This window comes from Grus americana, chromosome 25 (genome assembly GCF_028858705.1).
Source record: "Grus americana isolate bGruAme1 chromosome 25, bGruAme1.mat, whole genome shotgun sequence".
NCBI lineage: Eukaryota > Metazoa > Chordata > Aves > Gruiformes > Gruidae > Grus > Grus americana.
The window spans coordinates 2,431,940-2,450,192 of NC_072876.1; the positions used below are offsets into that span (position 1 = coordinate 2,431,940).

At 40.7% G+C, this 18,253-nt stretch overlaps 1 protein-coding gene across 3 annotated transcripts in view; it reads right to left on the minus strand.

Moving 5' to 3' along the window:
• The window catches only part of CEPT1 (choline/ethanolamine phosphotransferase 1), a 30,516-nt gene extending 12,271 nt beyond the window's left edge, over nt 1-18,245 (minus strand). Inside the window, exons 1-5 of one of the 3 annotated variants that reach the window (XM_054803865.1) lie at nt 18,170-18,245; nt 16,137-16,538; nt 12,334-12,481; nt 11,199-11,340; nt 3,966-4,050 (exon numbers count right to left, since the gene is read on the minus strand). In XM_054803865.1, coding sequence (XP_054659840.1) covers nt 3,966-4,050; nt 11,199-11,340; nt 12,334-12,481; nt 16,137-16,532 — 771 coding nt within the window. In that variant the 5' untranslated portion in view covers nt 16,533-16,538; nt 18,170-18,245. Of the gene's footprint in view, nt 1-3,965; nt 4,051-11,198; nt 11,341-12,333; nt 12,482-16,136; nt 16,539-18,121; nt 18,142-18,169 lie in introns of those variants that run through there. The other 2 variants (XM_054803863.1, XM_054803866.1) reach the window with 2 other exon arrangements.
• Nucleotides 18,246-18,253: the final 8 nt, after the last annotated feature.

The following is an 18,253-nucleotide window of genomic DNA, read 5'->3' on the forward strand; positions in this document are numbered from 1 at the left end:
CCTCCATACTGTTTTTAAACTCTGGTAGAACTGGGAAGGTACCCAATAAAATGGCAAGACAAAAGCAGGGCTGCAGGGAAAGTGGCTCAGTTGGGATACAGACCGACTAAAACCTTTTTGTACCCCCCCCCCCCACTGGCTTTTTAAGGAAAGATTTATATATAGCTTGCTTTACTGGCTAGGGAAATTATTTGCAAAGCAAGGTGATAACATTCCTGCTTAAATACCACATAAATAGTACTTTTTGTTCCATATAAAGTTCTATTGCACATTGGAACGCCTCTTCCTACAATAAGGACTACAGAAAACACAAACTGGAGTAGCTGATCATTTATCAGCTATAGTAGAAAAATATTTTAGCTCCAATGCAAAAACATAGGTACCACAAGGAGAAAAAAACCCACAACATTAGGAAATAAAAAATGGGGAAAGGCTGCAGATCCTCTGATTTAATTACTGCACACAACCAGTAGCCTGGTACCACAAGCAGACCTGTATTAAAACAAAACCATTTCAAAGCAAGAAGGAGATCAGCCAGTTCAAAGTCTGATTCTATTTTCTCCTTGTGTTTGTATTTATTTACTTGTTTAAATGCTACAGTGGACATCCTAAGGAAAAACAAATGGAAAGAGCAAGCAGCATGAATTCTGCAGCTGAAGTGAGGGGGTTTCTTAAAGCCTCTTAACTGGGATATTTTCAGCAATCACTTGAGCCATGCTTCCCCTAACCTGACAGGTTTTTTTGCCTGATGCTTCCTGACAAATTGAGTTACATCAGCATTGCCCAAACAGTTTACGTTGCTATGATGATGCAGAGACATAGCACACAATGTGTGGCGGATCCCTAATACCTATGAAATGAAGAAAATGAAGAAAATTGTTTCCCCCAGGACATGCCCACACTACAATAGATGGACATGAAGTTATTGTAACAGTTCCTCAGCGGACACAAAGCAGTACAGTTCCAAAGATCACTTTTTCAAATAAACCAGGGACTCTCATCTTCTAGAAAATAAACAGAAGACCCTGAATTGAGTTTTTAAGTTCACCAGGAACATCCAGGCAAAGAAGCGAGGAACAAAGATCAGACACTGAAGACAAAGCAACAAAGAACCTAGACTCAATAGTTTGTTAAACTAAAAACGCCAAGACAGAACATCAATTGCAAGGCTGGGAAAAACATTGAAAATTACCCTGAAAAATACTGATTCTGCAGCAAACTGATGTTAGGAAAGAAATAACAAACAGCAGCTCTGCAGAACTGAGGATGGCAAGCAGGGACTAGGTCAAACAATGTCAATGCTGCACCAGCTACCTTTGTGAACTAAAGGCTGCAAACAAGAATATCTAAGTGCTTTAATTCAGATAAAGTCAGGGAACCATAAGAGTTGTGAGTTTGTAAATGCCCATTTCATCCCTCACTCCCTGCATGCCTAAACTCACCAGTCAGCAGAATGCCTATAGAGCCTCAAAAGGATTTTCCAATTCTTGCCATGAGACTGCAATGTATTTTACTGCACCAATCCCTCTATAGGGTTGTGCTAAACTGTATTAAAACTGCCCAGTTCTGGTCTTTGACAAAACACCAAAGTGTGAGGTAAAACATTACAAACACAAATTACATTCCAGAGCTGCAGGAAGAGGGATGTGGGGCTGAAGCTTTTTAGGATTCTGCACATTTACACTTCAAGTCAGAGTAAACCTGTTTGAACTTGATTTCCAAAATCTTTTTGTTTTCCATTGTTTAAAGCCTTCAGGCTCTTTTAAATAACTCCTCCGTAAGCTAAAGACATAAGCAAACTTCCTTAACAATTTAAGAATTTTTCCCCCTCCTTGATGAATGAAAAGCTTTACTGCCCAGCACATGCAAGCACAAGGTTTATCTGTGTTGCAAGAATCGTAAGCTATTCACTTCATATTTCGCCAGAACTCGTAGTATTTTCGAGACCAGGCTATGTTACTATACTTTCTCAAATGTTTGTCACATGAAACAGCTATCAGATGAAAAATAGCGCGAATATGTATTTCCTGTAGCTCAGCCATCTCAGAGATGGTGCAATACTGAACTAAAAATCTATACCACCTGACCTCAAACTGTGTAAAAATAAGCACGATGCTTTGTGTGTTCTGAGTAAGTGACTTAGAAGCAGCAGCATCTTTACTTACTAGTTAAGGCTAAAGATGCCAGAAGGCACCTGAAACTACATATGCAAGAATTTAAGATGATTAAGTCTATTCTGTAATTCAGTATGCCTGAAAATTGCCTAGAATTAGTGTGCATGAGGGGACTCATCACAGGCAAAATTCTGTTACTGGAGCCAGAGGGACCAAATACTCTGCCTGGCTCAGCCACTACACACACCACTCCTACCAGCCACTGCATTTATTTGTAAAACAAATTGCTTCTTGAATGGCAAAGGCATCCTTTCTGAGGGGGGAGACCACAGGTAGGGTCTACAGACTGACACCTCCATCAGCTCCAGATGACCTGTGCAGAGAAGCAGAACTCCTCCCTCTCCTCCATGAGATGGCAATTTGTCCTCATCCATTTTAAACAATTCACTTTCATTTCAGAATTTGAGTTGTTTCCTCTCACATAACTATCATACCAATGGGGGACTTCAGAAGTCTCTGAATGTGTCGGTAATAAGGGATTATTTTTTTTTTAATTCCCCTAAGTGACTTCTTGGGCAGCATCATAATGCTGTTATCACAACAGCCTAAAATCTTGATTAAGCTCTTCCTTCCTTCAAGTTATTGCTTGCCACATTACCATTTCCTGACATTAAGTGTTTCCAGCCTTTCAGAGACTGTCAACAAAGTCTTTAAAAATTATGTCATCTGACTACCTTGGGAGCACGCCTAACTGGCACTTGGCTTAAACTGTCAGATGCAGCCAGTGGAAATGACATGCACCGTGATTTAGCAGATTGCTGATACTGTTGGATCTAAAGCAGAGGTGGTAATTAAAGACTCTTTCTAATAGCCCCATGAAAGCAGAGATTGTGCTGAACCATTACATGAAAAAAACCCACAAAAGAACAGTGTAATTTGCATCAATAGAAATTTAACAAAGGGAATGTAAGCAAGCCACCGAAAAAATAATCTCAGTTTTATTCAAAATCTGATGCAGTTCCAAGAAGGCTATCAAAAAGCTATCTTATATCCTCAAATATTTCAAAGGAAACTACTGTTTAATAATCCAACAACTATGAGAAATTTCAAGGAACCCAACTTTTAATGACAACATTTTATTGAGGGGGAAAAACCCCACCTGTATATACTGTATTAAAAGAGTTGAAATAAGGAAGAGAAAGTCCTTTCTAGAGAGTAGCACAGACATAAGGAAAAGCATTTTGAAATTAAAGACAGCCTGAAAATGAAGTTACTTAATGATGAAGCTACAAGCAGAGTTAAGCGACTAGACTACACGGATGAAGTGGCATAGTTCAAAACCTGCATTTTTAACCAGTAGCTAACGACTTTTTAAGCTGTTGCACAGCATAAAGGTCTCTGAATCAGCCAAGCAATTCTTTTTTCTGGTGGAAAGGTATTTAAACAGCAACAAAAAAAATAATTCTACAACTTTAAAAAGCAGTTCCAACAAAATTACTCTACACCCACACTTACAGAGCTGCTTACACAACCCTGATTATCTTTTAGGAGAAGCCAGAACTGTGATAAAATAAAAATAAATGTTTAAAGCAAATTTTTCTGCTTAACAGTCAGGCTTTTCCTTTGTTTTCAAGTAAAGTACAAGGCTTTAAAACAAATTTATTTTCAGTTAGATCATATTTTTACTGCACATTCATACTTTGCAAACATTTTTTTCCCCCACATATTAAAGCACTTGTGAAATACCCTTAGTAACTGATATACGAAAAGCATCTTTCTGTGCATGACAAAGGTGCTGTCTCTGTTTAGTCCATGCCATTGTTCGCTAGGTAGCATTAACGTTCGCTTTACCGTATAGTTCCAGAACCAGGGCCCCAGAGTTCCTGTGAGAAGCTGGATTGCTATTGTACAGAGCATAGACTCTGTAACATCAAATCTACGTGTGAGGGAGAGAAACATTTTAAAACATTTTCCTGAGCACTTCAGTTAAGTGGAACCATTAAAGTGGGTCTTGAGTCACGGCGTAAAGAACAAAATCCAGACAACTGCTATGCAGCATTGAGATAAAGGTTAAAAGGAAGGGAATTAGTGAGCACAAAAAAATTAGACTATTAATGAATTAAGAAAAATACTGTAACCCACATGGAATTTTACACATTCAGAGCTTCTACAATTTACAGTACAACTCCAACATGCGGGCAACAATGTGCGCATGAGGAAACAAAATTAAATTCCTTGCTCCAAGTCACAGCAAATAAAATTCATAATCAAACACAGTCTAGAACCTCTCACCTCCCTACCCCACCCTCGTATCTCCAAATGACACTGAATATACCAATTCTTCATCTAAAGATGCTACTGCATAATTTTTGTAGAGTAGAAGCACAGACAGCATCTTCAGTTTGCTGCCTCTAAGGGAACACAAGGAGTTACACCTCGCTACTCACACCGCTCCTTGGCAAATACTGCTAAAAGAAGTCAAGCGAGCTCTGGACCTCTATTCAGGGGCAACCCAACTCCATTCTGTACACATTTATTTTTCATCCCTGACAAAGGAATGAAAGAATATGCTGTGGCCAACAGAGCCACAACTACTATACATACTGCTTATGTTAAAATGCAGATTTAGAGCATTTTATAACTAAAATATTTTAAGGTGAGATCAAACTAAAGTTACATCAAACCATCTAGTTAAAAATATTTCAGCAATAACAGATTCAGCCATAACAGAGATCCTGTTATTGCAGTGCTTATCAAAGTATGCCAGGATCAGAAGCATGCAGACTGCCATCCGGTGAAACGCCAATTGATTACAAAGGTACTTCAGAGAAACAAAGTTCATGGCGATCACTGACAGATGTGCAGTCCCATGCCTGGCAAGAGGGCACACTGGAATTCAGTCCAATAAGCATTTTCGGTTTAATTAGCACAGCACATAATGCAGAATAAGCTAGAAGAGGTAACATTTGGTATTTTAGGGAATATAAGAGAAAATCACGTAAACACAGCTAACGGTCCTTTTGGACAACTGCAGTTTCTTTTCCTTTTTTTTCTCCTATGTTATGAAGTGGTATTTGTAATTCAGACATGGATTCATTTTTTAAATATTATCTGGGAAAACTTAAGAGGGGGCCATCGACCTCGGCATGTGCTTAACTCTTAGATGTTGGCAGCGATAAGTTATTTTGTATGCTGTCTGCTCTGCTGGGTTCCCTCGTCAAGCTGGTGAGAGAGTCTTGAGCCAATTAACACACAATTGATTAGTCATGCATCCAGAATATACTCTTGTCAGTGCTAATTTATTGAGCATATTCCATGTGCCATTCTTAAAAGTTTGATTAAACAAGCCATTAGACTTTACAAGGGCCACCACTGAATCAAGTTTCAGAGTTTAGAGACAGCTGCAGTCAATTATTTCCTTGTCCAGCATGGTGAGCCTAAAGGATTTAAATCAAAGTTGAGAGATTTCCTGAGAAAGTGAACCAACCACGAACAACAGGAAACAGATACTTACACTGGAGATTGCTCTGAAATCAAAGTCAATCACTACCAGTACAGCTTCTTTTTAACATTGTGTGAAAATAAGGGGGGCCATTTATGTACCATCCTCCTCAACACACAGAAGTCCTTCAACAGTCCCGTGTAGCAAAACACTCTTACTCCTCAGAACCCAGAAGTTCGGAGGCTGGGAAACTCAAGGGGATACGTCTACTATTTAATAGTTTGCGCAGCAGCACTCTGGTCTGAGAAATGATGATTCTTCCATCTGTCTTATCCATATCTACCAAGCGTGCAAGTGGGATTACTCAGGCTGGGCAATGAACTATGAATCTGAGCATGACACAAAGGATTGTTTTCTTAAGGGAACCACCGCAGCAAGAAAAGAATGTTCAGCATCACAACACAAGAGGAAAAAAGGCTAAGAGTCACATGCTAGAAGTCCAAATGCTTCGTTTTAAAGGTTGTTATAGAGTTAAGATTAAACTCATTCCAACCCAGCATCTTTCTTGGATGCAATTAAATACAAATAGCATGAATAAAGCAAACCACACAGAAGAAAGAACAGCATAAGCAAATTAAAACTATTCCCAGCTACAGGAAATTAATCTTGAGGTAAAAATAATATTTGAAAAAGTGAGCCATAAGCTTTTCTCCTTTCCTTGTCACAATATATTTAAGATAATACATGAATTTTTCCTTTTGCTCCTCATTAACATAGATTAAAAGTTGCAAAGGTCAGATAATGAGGTGAAGCACGTGGCTATTATGTTGAAGCCCACTGTTTCACAGAGCAGTAAGAACATCTTTCCACGATAAAGACAGAAAGATCAGCAGCAGCATCTCTGCACGTGACCATACTGTTAAGGGACTTGCGAGAGGGAAAGGAGGAGGAGCAGCAGGATCATGATGTGGAAAACCTCCCTCATCATTTACGTCAGCACTCAGCAATTTCAGCTGTATGTATTAATGCTGTAGCAAGGCACTTAACACTTATTTATATGATACACACCAAGCACTAGAGAAATGCTGACAGGTGGCAATGATAGACTGAAGTACACACAAGGTTGCAAGCAGCAAACTTCACACCTACCATGATATCTCAACATAAAGTTCTTGCAAGTGTAGAGAAACTAATTCCCCCCGACATCAAGAGAGACTCTACTGAGCTTCAGACTTCTCTCTGCAAACACCCAAGGTGTTAAAGTTCTTCAAGAAGTCTTGCAAAAAAACCTCAGAAGATGGAAAGTTTCAAGCCCTATAGTCACAGAGATTACTGCCTTATCTCCTACCATAATCCTGAGATCCCAAAGCTGTTCTCAAGAGCAAGAACTCAGTGTGCTAACTTTGACTTGGAAGGCTTCCATCTCTGTATTTTGATATTTGGTGTGAACTGTCTATCCAAGACAACCCACCAACTCCTTTTCTGCTAGCTGCTGAAGAGGAAGGCTTCATTTTAGCTGCTGTCTAAAATACAGCCTCATTTACTGATCTCTCCCTTAAACCTCAGTGGTAGTATTGGCAAGGAGGCTCAGAAGGTTAACCAAATTAACCTTCTTCCCTTCCTAAACCAACCCATTATCAAATGGGCTCTTGCTTATGTACAACTGCTACAGTGTCACTGAACAAAAATGTTCCCCCAAATTCTCCAACATTCCTCAATAATGGCTGTTTTGTTTGACAGCCTGAATGCTTTTGCTTTCTCTAGGGACTATTATTCAAACAGTGAAGTAACATTTTTAACTTTTCAGTTATATGAAAGCTGGTAAGAACTGATCCTTCTTCTCAGCGTTTACCAATATCCCTTTATGAAGCATCCTTAGAAACTAATTTCCATCTCATGGGGTGAGTGTGTGTATATTTACACATATATACACGCACACACACCCCTTATAATTTCTACTTTCACCAACTTTCCATATTTCAATTAAGAAAGGTTGTGATAAAACAGATAATGCAATAACTCATAGGAGAAATGTTGGAGACCATGGTGCAGTAACATCCTCGTGTGTCTGGGTGTTGGACCCTTGCAAGTACCCACTGGGTTTTTAAATTATGACTTAGCACTTCCCCCAGTCCAGCACAGCCAAGTACAAGGTCTTTCCTTCTATCATGCTGTGTCTCGTGTCTCTTTAAGACACCCAAGTTGCAATGCAGAACCCAGCTTGGATCTGACTGAGACTAATAGCTCTAGCTTCACTTCTGACTACCCTGGATTTGAGACAGCTCCTGCAGAGCCAGACTGTGCACTGACCTTGTGAGGTTAGATACAGCACCAAACCTGCATAAACACACACATCTCTAAGATACTTCTCAAAGCCTGAACAGTGAGCAGGTGCACTACTGAATCTAAGTGGAACAAGTTTGAGTCTCTAAGAAGTTGAGCTAGTGGTTACAAGCGGGCTCCAGCTAAAGGCAGACAAATTCCTTTCAGGGTTTGGGCACCATATTCCCTAATGCTTCTGGTTTCTGCAGCATATTCCAAAAATCCTAGATCTGCTTCACCATGGATGTGTGGAAGTCCATTGGGGCTTGCCAGCTTGATTTTTGTGATATGCAGAAGAAAAATGCACTTTTTCCAGACCAGAGATGCCCCAGTTATGGCACAGCTGTACCCACACAAGACTAAGCCTGAAACACAGCTCATTCTGTACTGCAGCACAGCAAGTCCACAATCCAGATAAAAACAGTTGCTGTGCTGAAAAACAGGACAGGAGAACAAAATAATTATTTGAACCGCTTCAATATTGAATGTTTTCCTGCAATTCAGAATCATCTTTTTGTTTCTTTAAGTGTGCAGTATATTTCTGCTCTTTCACAAGCTCATTCCCAGGTTGGGTGTTTGTTCTTAAACAAAACCTCTGCATACAACTGTCTACGCTCTTCCTGCTGCCTTTGCACTGTTGATGTTACTTACAGATACTCTTACTGTAATGAGCTCAACTTGCTTTGAGACACTTCCTGCTTCCTCACAGGGAATTTTTAAGCAATACTGACCTCTAGCTATTTTTTGGAGCTATTTAACCAACTCAAGCAGCCTTTTGAAAAGTCTGCATCAGCTGCCAAGATCTAAGAAAACCATACGATCGTTTAAAGATGGGAGACAGATCACTGGGACCTATCTCAACTGATTATTCTACAATCCTGGTGCAGTGCAGGGCAGCTCCCCGCAGCTGTCAGTGGAAAGAAAAAGAACCAGCACAGTTGATGTATTCAATAATTGGCCACAATTAAACTAATAGCTTTCCTACTCCACCTGCAATCCTCCATAGGAATTTAGCAGAAGTGATTCCATTTCCTCCTCCCTCAGGGTGAACACTCCTGCTCTGCAGAGTCTGACACAAAGCACACTCTGCACAGCCTCAGTGAATTGTCAAGGCAGGTACAGTGACAGCATATACAAATCAGACATTCTGTTCCGCAAGCATACACTTGATTTGACACACTAATTTTTTTTTTAAGACAATGGACTTTTTCAGCAAGCCAAGATGGTTATACATTTAACTGTTCAAGTTTGAGCTGTGTGTAAGGAATAAAATATTAATCTCACCCTTGAGCAGTTGGCTGCTCTTCTCTGTTTCCAATTTGCTTATTGAGTTGATCTCTATGTCCAAGAAATTGTATTTTATTAATCTCACAGAAATACAATTAGCAATAACCAACTTTGTGCTCTTTCCTGCTTCTTTGGAATGGAAGGCAAGTTAGAAATGCTGACACGCTTCCTAGAACATCACTACTGTTCACAGCCCCCTCAGTGTATTTTTTAACATGGAGTTACTACGTAGGATACAGACAGGAAGAAGCTACTGCGCACTAAGACCTTTTCAGCTCCTTTCAACAGCAGTCTCCAATTCCACTTATTCAGGAGTAAGAATACCTAAGCCTGCATGTTCCAGTGAATCTGAAAGGGCAGATAAAATATAGACTTTTTCAGTGTTATGATTGGTAAAATGAAAGCATCAGAAAAAAACCTAGTATGAAACAGTGAGAATCATTTAACTGGATAAATAATCTCAGTGGTTTTGTCATGGAAATGAACATCAGCTTACAGCAGTCTATTAACCTTACGACACGTGGCAAATGAAGAAACCAATGTGCCATCCATTATCTAAAATAACAATACACATACATTTGTGTGCTTATTGCCTTCTCTAAATTAGCTACATATTGATGGATCATCAAATTTTCATAATATAAGGCCATGCAGAACAATAGTATCCGCTACAAAATGCTGCCTCCAAAATATAAAGACTCCTCAAAAACAAAAGCTACAGTGAATACCAGGAGTAATGTACACATTTGTCTGGAGCACAAAAGCAAATTGGGTGCGTTTGATACTTGCATCTGTAAAGTCAAGCACATGCCAAGGATGGGGGTTTTGGGGGGGGTGGGGGTGGTGTCTGACTGATAACAGGAAAGCTTTAATTATCAGGGTCCCATAAAGTTCGAAGGGAGCTAAAAGCATTCTGTATCAAGACTTTCAATACAGCACAAAAGTAAGAAGCCTAAAACAGTACAAGATTTGAGCCAGATGTCATATTTTAAGGATTTAATTATCACAGAATTGACTGAAACTATTCTGTCTGCTTTGGTGTAGTAAGGATTAGAATAAGGATATGCGTTTTTTCTTTTTTTCCTCCAGTAGACACGGAAAACTGCTCTGTCATCTTACATTTTTGAACATAAACACAGAAGTTTCTCAAGAGAATCCGCATTAGTATTCTGTCAATAGGAGCTGTTATAGGCAAGAGGTCCATAGTTTTAGTACTGTTTTAGCAGTCTCTGGGTATCCATAGATCAATAACAACAGGCTGCAAATAAACAGTGCATGTTGTTGCATTCTTTCAAAACCCTACACAAAATAAGGGCAAATTTCAGAGATTTCCAGGTACAAAATCATTCCGCAGTGTTTTTACTTGAAATTATGTTAGATCTATGAGTGCAAATGTAGGGTAAAGGTACATTTCTACATTAAGGCCGGTGAATCCCACAGCTCGCCGAGTCCTCGTGTACTCTTTCCCCACCTACCCTCACCCACCAGTAAACGGGATTTCAGCTCTTGACTTTCTCAGCATTGCAATTTTGGTCCCATTATTGACAGAAATATGCTCTAGACTAAGAGGGATTCAGACCTTTAAATTGTAGACACAATGTGCATTAATACATTTATTTAAAGAATTACGGTTAATAGCGAAGATTAGCTATACATCATCACAAGTCAAGCAATATCAAGAGATCAGTAATTAACTGAATACTAAAGTCGGACTGCCACCATCTGACATAAGCATTCCATTCTTGAGGATGAAACACCAGGTACTTTCCCTTATTTATTTGGATTTAAATCACATCGGAAACTCCTAATTAACTAATATGGCAAAAGGATATTTTACCATTCCTAAAACAAGCTGAGTAACAGTCAGTTTAATTGCAGATCCAACAGGTAATAGCTGCCACAAGCTCTAAGCGCGTATAGATGAATATAAACAATTTCCTACTGCTCTAAGGTTCTGACCTACAATCACATAAAACACAGCTAAACAGGAAAGCAGCCTAACTTTCAGTTTTATGTTCAGCCAAGGTACTTACATGCCAAAGCGCAACGTTCCAGAGACGTACGTCTGCCAATGCGCGCAGTAAAACATGAATGTTCCAGCAAAACAACAAAAGAACATCCAGTCAGGGTTCGTTCCCAGCTGCACAGCAATACAAGTTCCCAAAACCACAAAGACTGCAGAAGAAAATCAGTCACATAGTGAAAAGATAAAGTGTGTGTGGGTGTAAAGATCCTTATCAGAAACAAATCTAACAAAAGGACCCAGAAAAGGAGAGACAGTGTGAAGGTATCCCGAAGTGTTTTATTTCAGACATAAGAGATTAACACTTCCATTTTTTAAAAAAAGTACAGACTGTAAAATGTATATTTAAATTCATATCAGTTATCAGAAGTCCTCGGTATTGAGGGTTTCTTTGTCTCCTACATTTTTATTGAACTTAATGGGATTAGGCACCAAGAGACTCAAGTGATTTAGGCACTTGCAGCCAGAGTTTTGGGGTTTTCTCATGTATCCAAAATTTGCTGAACATATTTTTTTCCCCCCATTTTCTGAATTTTTATGATGCCATTGAGAAAATCCAAGGTCTGTCATTCAAGATTCATGCTCCCCCCACACCCTTAAATACACAAATTTGATAAAGTATTCATAAAAATGTAAAGCATAAGACCTTTAGAATTTAAGCAACCAAAAGCATCTGATCATTCTTTTACAAAGGGGTTAAACTTCAGGCTGGCTCGATGAACTCTACCTACCTAGAAAGGAACTGATCTTGCTGATTCTAATCTTAAACTCAGACTTCTACCGTCCCATTGTTTAGGCTTCATACCTGTCTTGCAATCGCTCTATATAGATTCGATCTAAAATAATATAGAAGAGCATTTTGACAGCTTCTCACAGAAAACTTTTTAGAACCAAGATCTAATAAAGCATAGACAGAAGACTGCTAGCTCAGACTGAATTAGTCACATGCTTAATTTTTTTCAGTGTAATACAAGACATTCAGTTGATCAAAAGTACTGTCTGCGGAAAGAAGGTTGACTGAAAAACTATACATTCAGCAATATCAGTTGTCCTCCTCTTCGTTAAAGAAGCATTTTTCTGTATTCCAGATTTAATCCCTGTAATAGAGTCATTTATCCTCATACTTCAATTAAAAATGACAATACCTGTGGAAAGCGAATCACAGCCATGATCAAAAAGTTCTCCTAACGGAGTACTGCTATTTGTCCTTCTTGCTTGTTTTCCATCTATAGCATCCAGAGACTGGTAGATGAAAAGGCCACATGCACAAGCAATGTATGCCCAGGGAGGTGCCTACAAAAGAAACAGTCAGTGAGAGTAAAAGCTTTTTTTAAACCTTAAAAAAAGAAGAAGCCTTAACTTAAAACTATCTTACACTCTCACACAGTAGTTTTTCATTTGCACGCACTTCCTCATCGCATGCCTGGAGCTTAGGACAGTAGCTGGTCCTTGCAGGAAGAGGCAGAGGGGGTTATGACATGCGAAATGTAAATAAAACAGTGACAAGAATTACTACCTTAGATTAATAGGTAAAGCACATTTTCTAAAGCAGGAAGCTGCACTGTACATCTGAAAGAAATTGTAGTTTTACATTTGCAAAGTGGTGTGCAATTAAGCTCTTTCTTGCTTCTCTTTCCTGCAGGGGTATTTGTAAGTTGTCCAAGTGATTTAGAAACTGGAAAGCTTTCTTAGTCCCCAAAACATGCAACTGTGTCACAAACACTGAGCTCATCTTCACAAGGCCTCAATGAGGCTGCCAGTACAGCATATTACCAGGTTGCAGTGGCCTTTGAGAACTATGTCATTGCAAAGTGCTCAGACTTTTAGAGTTCAGGTTTAGCTATTATGTTTTCTGAGATCTGTAAAGCTTCAGTGCTCTGCGGTACAGCACCTCCATCAACAACTGTTTTTTTCTATTACAAGGTAACAGCAGCTTTGCCACATTTATGTTAATAACCCTTAATATTCACATCCTTTTCGGCAATTTTTATTTCTACAAAAATACAAATGATACCAAATCCCTGCTAGACCAAAGACTACAATTCAAGCTTTTTTCAGTATTTGAAACACAAACCATTTTTACCACAAAAGCCAGAGGGTTGCCATTAGTCTGTCTCAGTTTACACATTCATAAACCAAATATTATTTGATATTTTGCAATATTCACATTTGACACACTTTTATAAAGTGAGCATTTATGAGCTGCTCTATTTTACAGACCACGCCAATAAAGTCCAAATACAGCTAAGTAGCTTAATCAAGCTGACTTGCCTCTCGTAAAGCCCTGGAGTCCAGCTTCTTTTGGTCAACACAACCATGACTCATTTGTAGCACCTCAACTTAAATATATTTCTTTCTACAGCTTGCATTGTGCCTGCTACTGCATTTTACTAAAAGAGTTCATTCTGCCTCAAAAGTCGGCACCATGCTCTACTGTTTAGCAGTGTATCCATAAACCAGCACAAGAAGAGAGGTAAAGGAGAAATGTGTCAGCCAAAAAGCAGAGGACCACATTTAGACAAGGTTTTGATGCCACAGAATTCCATCCCATAATAACATTTCTATTTTTCAAATATAGATTTTATATGCAATGTTTAGTTATCTTCAGTGTCATGCAATTTTTCTCTATAAACTTAAAAAAAAAATCAGATTGCTGGCTCTTCTGTCTTTAACACTACTTTCATTACCAGTGTAGGTGTTTCCTCTTCGATGTTATTTTCATCTGCATAAGATTTCACAGCTCCCTCTTATCCAAATCTTGCCTTTTTTTAAAAAAAATTCAGGTACCATTCCATTGCTCAGCACTTTGCTAGCTGGGGTCCCTCCAACTAAGCAGGCAGTAGAACTCTCTGTATCTCATTTTCTTGTTGGCTACCAGGGAGGCTGCGATAGCTACATTCCCTTGGCTACACCTTTCATCAACAGGAAGAGACAAGTCGCTTTTCAAAAAAGCAGAACTAAGACTGAGCTACAAGGAAGAGATAATTTACATCTGAAAGCAGTAGTGCTTTTGAAAAAAAAAAAATCTGTTTCTAGAATTTCAAAGCCCCATTTTCTTCCCAGACAGCTACTTGACACTTAAAAAAGCACACGCTTACAGCTCCAGCACCGAGATAGCATCCTCCCTGTCGTGCCAGCACACGGGGCTGCAGTGCCATATGGCAAATCAGATCAGGCTGAAAACTGCCTCAGCAGAAAGTTATTTTTCAGCTAAAAGGAGAAGACAGTCTCATTCACTTTGCAGAAAGTAACTCTCAAATTGTTAAGCACGAAACGGTGTTTTAATACAGCAGACTACAGCTAACACTATGACTTTCTGACACTCTGAGCGTAGCTTAGTGCTTACTTTAGAAGTTTAATTACCAACCAAAATACAACTGTACTCTAAATTATGTTCTGGTTCAGCGGCCATGCTAAATGCTGAAACAGAGACAGGCTGAAGTCTCTCAAACCGGATTTCAGAGACTCGGCCCCGTATAATACTGTTATCAGAGTAAATGGCAAGTTAAAACCAAGTCATACAACAATGCCATAGTCTAAAAAAGGGAAGGAGCTGCTCTAAGTATTCCCTGCTCACACTTAATATTCACTTTTTATCTTACACCTGCTAAATTCTGCAAGTTATTGTGAAAATATTTCAACACATCTCTAGAAGAGGCAAACATCCCTTTACTAAGTCATATGTGGAACAGGGATGCAGAGTGTTAAATGTACCATCCTACATGGGTTTACGTTTGTTTCTACCCAGACTCTGACTACGAAGCAACCTCCCAACCTCAGTTTGGAGGCTTAGTTACGAAGCAGTTCAGATATTTTAAAAGCTAAAACTCACAAGACATTCTCCAGCTATTTGGTATGGTTTTTCTGTACCAAATTATTCCCTTTTTCAGTGCTTATAGATATGAGCAGCTTTTAAAATTCAACATGCAAGTGACAAAACTTTTTCAGTGCATAAAAACAAAAGTCTTCAAGTACCTTACAAGGCAAGTCTAGTAAGAGAGAAGTCTTTGAAACTAGTAACTTGAAATGCCTTGTAAAGACTTTTGTAGTGCTGAAACCAGGAATTACAGGAAGACAGTTCTTCTGAGGTCAGAACCTTTTAGTGCATTCAGAACAAAGAGTAAAACCACTGACTTTTATCCAGCCTTCTCACAGCACGGACTACTCAAGCAGCAGGCTGCTCAAGATGACAACTTTGTGTTCCCACAACTGATCACACACTGTACCCACAGTCCTGATCTGAGCTGCCCGGTAATATGAACTGCCAGGGCCCACACGGTATGAAGAAAGTGTTCTTTATTTTAATAAGCGGGGTTTAGTCACACCAGCCGCGGAGGAAGCGGCCAGCCTTAATCTCTCAAGCTGCAGCACTCTGGAGCTCAGTCCCTTGTCTGAGCTCAAGTTCCTCACTGTGTTGCAACTCTAGCTGGGCCCGCAGGCAGACTCAGCTCACTGCCAATCGAGTCACCTTGTTGTGTGGTAACTCCAGATCAGAAAGCTGAAGGTGATTAACCCAGTCACAAGCAGAGAAAGTAAACAGGCAAAAACTCCACATGTCATGCAAGCAAGACAGCTGAGAAGTCCATTTCTTAATCATCTGCACATGCACCCAAGCCTTGTGGGGCTGCAACTTTCATGCAGCAGGTCCTTCACAGCTGCGACCAGAACAGTTATTTTGGTACTAGATCTTATTTCATACAGTGCACATTGGCCAGAGAAACCGCTGTTTCACTCAGCAAGCGGCGTGCTAACCCCAAAATCCATATGTGCTCTTTTTGGCATGCAAGAACTCACATGGAGAGTAGAGAATAGCTTAAATGTATGAAAACTGTGGGCTGGTCAATGAGAAACAGTTCTCCACAAAGACAAGAACCCACCAGAAAATGGTGCCAGCTGCTATTAGATGACAGTAACTATGAACAAAGATTCTCAGAGGTCTGTAACTTACCTGTTCTGTAGCTGTTGGGCAGTAATATACTAATAGCAGAGTTGTAAATATGTTTATTAACAGTCCAATTATGGTGATCAGATTTGGGGCAATCCATGCTGGAACTCTTCCAACTAACCATTCCCAGTAACCTTGCATTAGGGGTTCAAGCAGGGATCGTCCAGCACTCTGATATTTGTGTTCTTCTAACCGTTTCAGCTGATGCTTTGACAAGGGAGGTGTAGGCAACTGAACTAGTTTGCTTAACACGCATCCAGCGGTGGGACCGTGACCGCAGCCCGCAGGGGATTCCAGGTGCGACTCCCCACATCGCCGCTTTATATTTCGATGCCCACTCATGGATTGGGCAGCCTCAGAATTTTTATTTGGCAGGTAGCAGCTGTTACAGAGAATCATAAGATCCTGCAACATAAAGGGTTGAGACATATTGAAGGCAAAGAGCGCAAATGAGATTGATATCAAAAGTTTCTAGGAGCTGCTCTAAGGAACATTTCATTTGCCATCAGCAAACAAGGAAGCTTTTATAAGAGTTCTAAAAGAAAGATATTTAGAGAATTGCTGAGAGAAAAAACAGGAAAAAAGTGTTCTCAATGCAGTTATAAAATGGCAAGTTGCACTTGTTTACTTTCCTTGCTGCTTACTGAAGCAAATATCCTGCAGCCACCCGCCTAAGTTTCAGCAGCAGTAGAAACTTACACCACACCGACTTATGTTACAGACTAAGGCACAGCCAGTCCCCTCACATCTCTCTTGTAGGAGAGCTAGCTGTACGTATGAGACGTACACTACTTCAGCTTATCAACTGATGGCACTAAAGATTCCTCTGTATTTCTGGTGGTTTTAGTTTAACTGGTTTGAAGAAGCTTTGCAACTTCAGTGGCCTAAAGGCAGTTACAAGCATTTTTTTCAGATGGCTGTTACTTATTCCAGCTTTGCTGTGGCTTTTTTCTTCTCCAAATTTAACCCAGTTCAGGTGAAAGCTCACTGTCTCATCAACTTTTAAGCTATGCAAGAAATATGCAGGAGCTACAGAGCTTTGGCTGGTCACAGACAGCCTACAGACACCAGCACGAGGCAGCTGTGAAAAGAAAACATGGGGTCAGGAACAGCATTTCCAGTGCAAACAAGGACCCTCACACACACACACAAAAAAACAAACAAACAAAACCACCAAACCACAAAAACCTAGTTGCAAAGTCTAGGAGAATGAAGCTAGAGAGGGGAAGATGACAGCCATCTCTAAAGCCATCAGCAACACACATATCAGGTAGGGAAAACAAGTCATGTAAATCAAAGGTCAATACCAGCATAAGAACAAGTACTTTCATTCCCACTCTCCACAGCTTAATTAAGGCAACTTGCAACAGTAATAACCAAGCCTCAGAAAGCCCTGTCAGTGGGAGGAGAGGAGAAAGCAAGCAAACAGGGCCTTGCTTATGCAGGAACTCGATAAGTTTGGGAGCAGGCAGACTTGCACCCATTCACTTATCAGGAAACCTGACTTAGTCACCTAGGAGGTCCCTGTGGGTGTTGCCCTGGAAAAACAGAAAAATTAGCTCCAATGCACAAAACTACACGCGGTTCCCCTCTTCCTGAGGGGCTGATCCCCCCCGAGCCTGAGACAGAAGAGAAAACAACCAAAGACTGCCTCATCCTCCAAAACAAACAACCCCACACTACTCGGCTTCCGCAGGACTTTCACCCGGGCCTGGCTGCTGGCCGGCAAACACCTGGGGGAGGAGAGTGACGACAAGGGCACCTCTCGGCCCAACCAACCGCTTCGCCCCCAGCCCGACGGAGGCAGCCCCCGGCGCGGCCAGGATCCACCCGCACCCAGGCCGGGCGGGTACACCACAGCCCCCGGCCCAGCCCGCAGCACAGGCCCAGGCCCGACCTCAAGGACCTCCCCCCTCACCCACACGACGCCCCTCTCCCTCAAGGACCTCGCCCCACCCGGAGGGACACACAGAACCAGGAAAACGGACCCGACACCCCCGCCTACCACCCGCCACCAAGAGAAACCCGGCATTCACCTCAACCTCCCTGCACCGAGCGACGCTTTTACGCCCCTTTTGCGACGGCCGCAAAGGAGATGGGAGGTGGCAGCGGCACGCTCC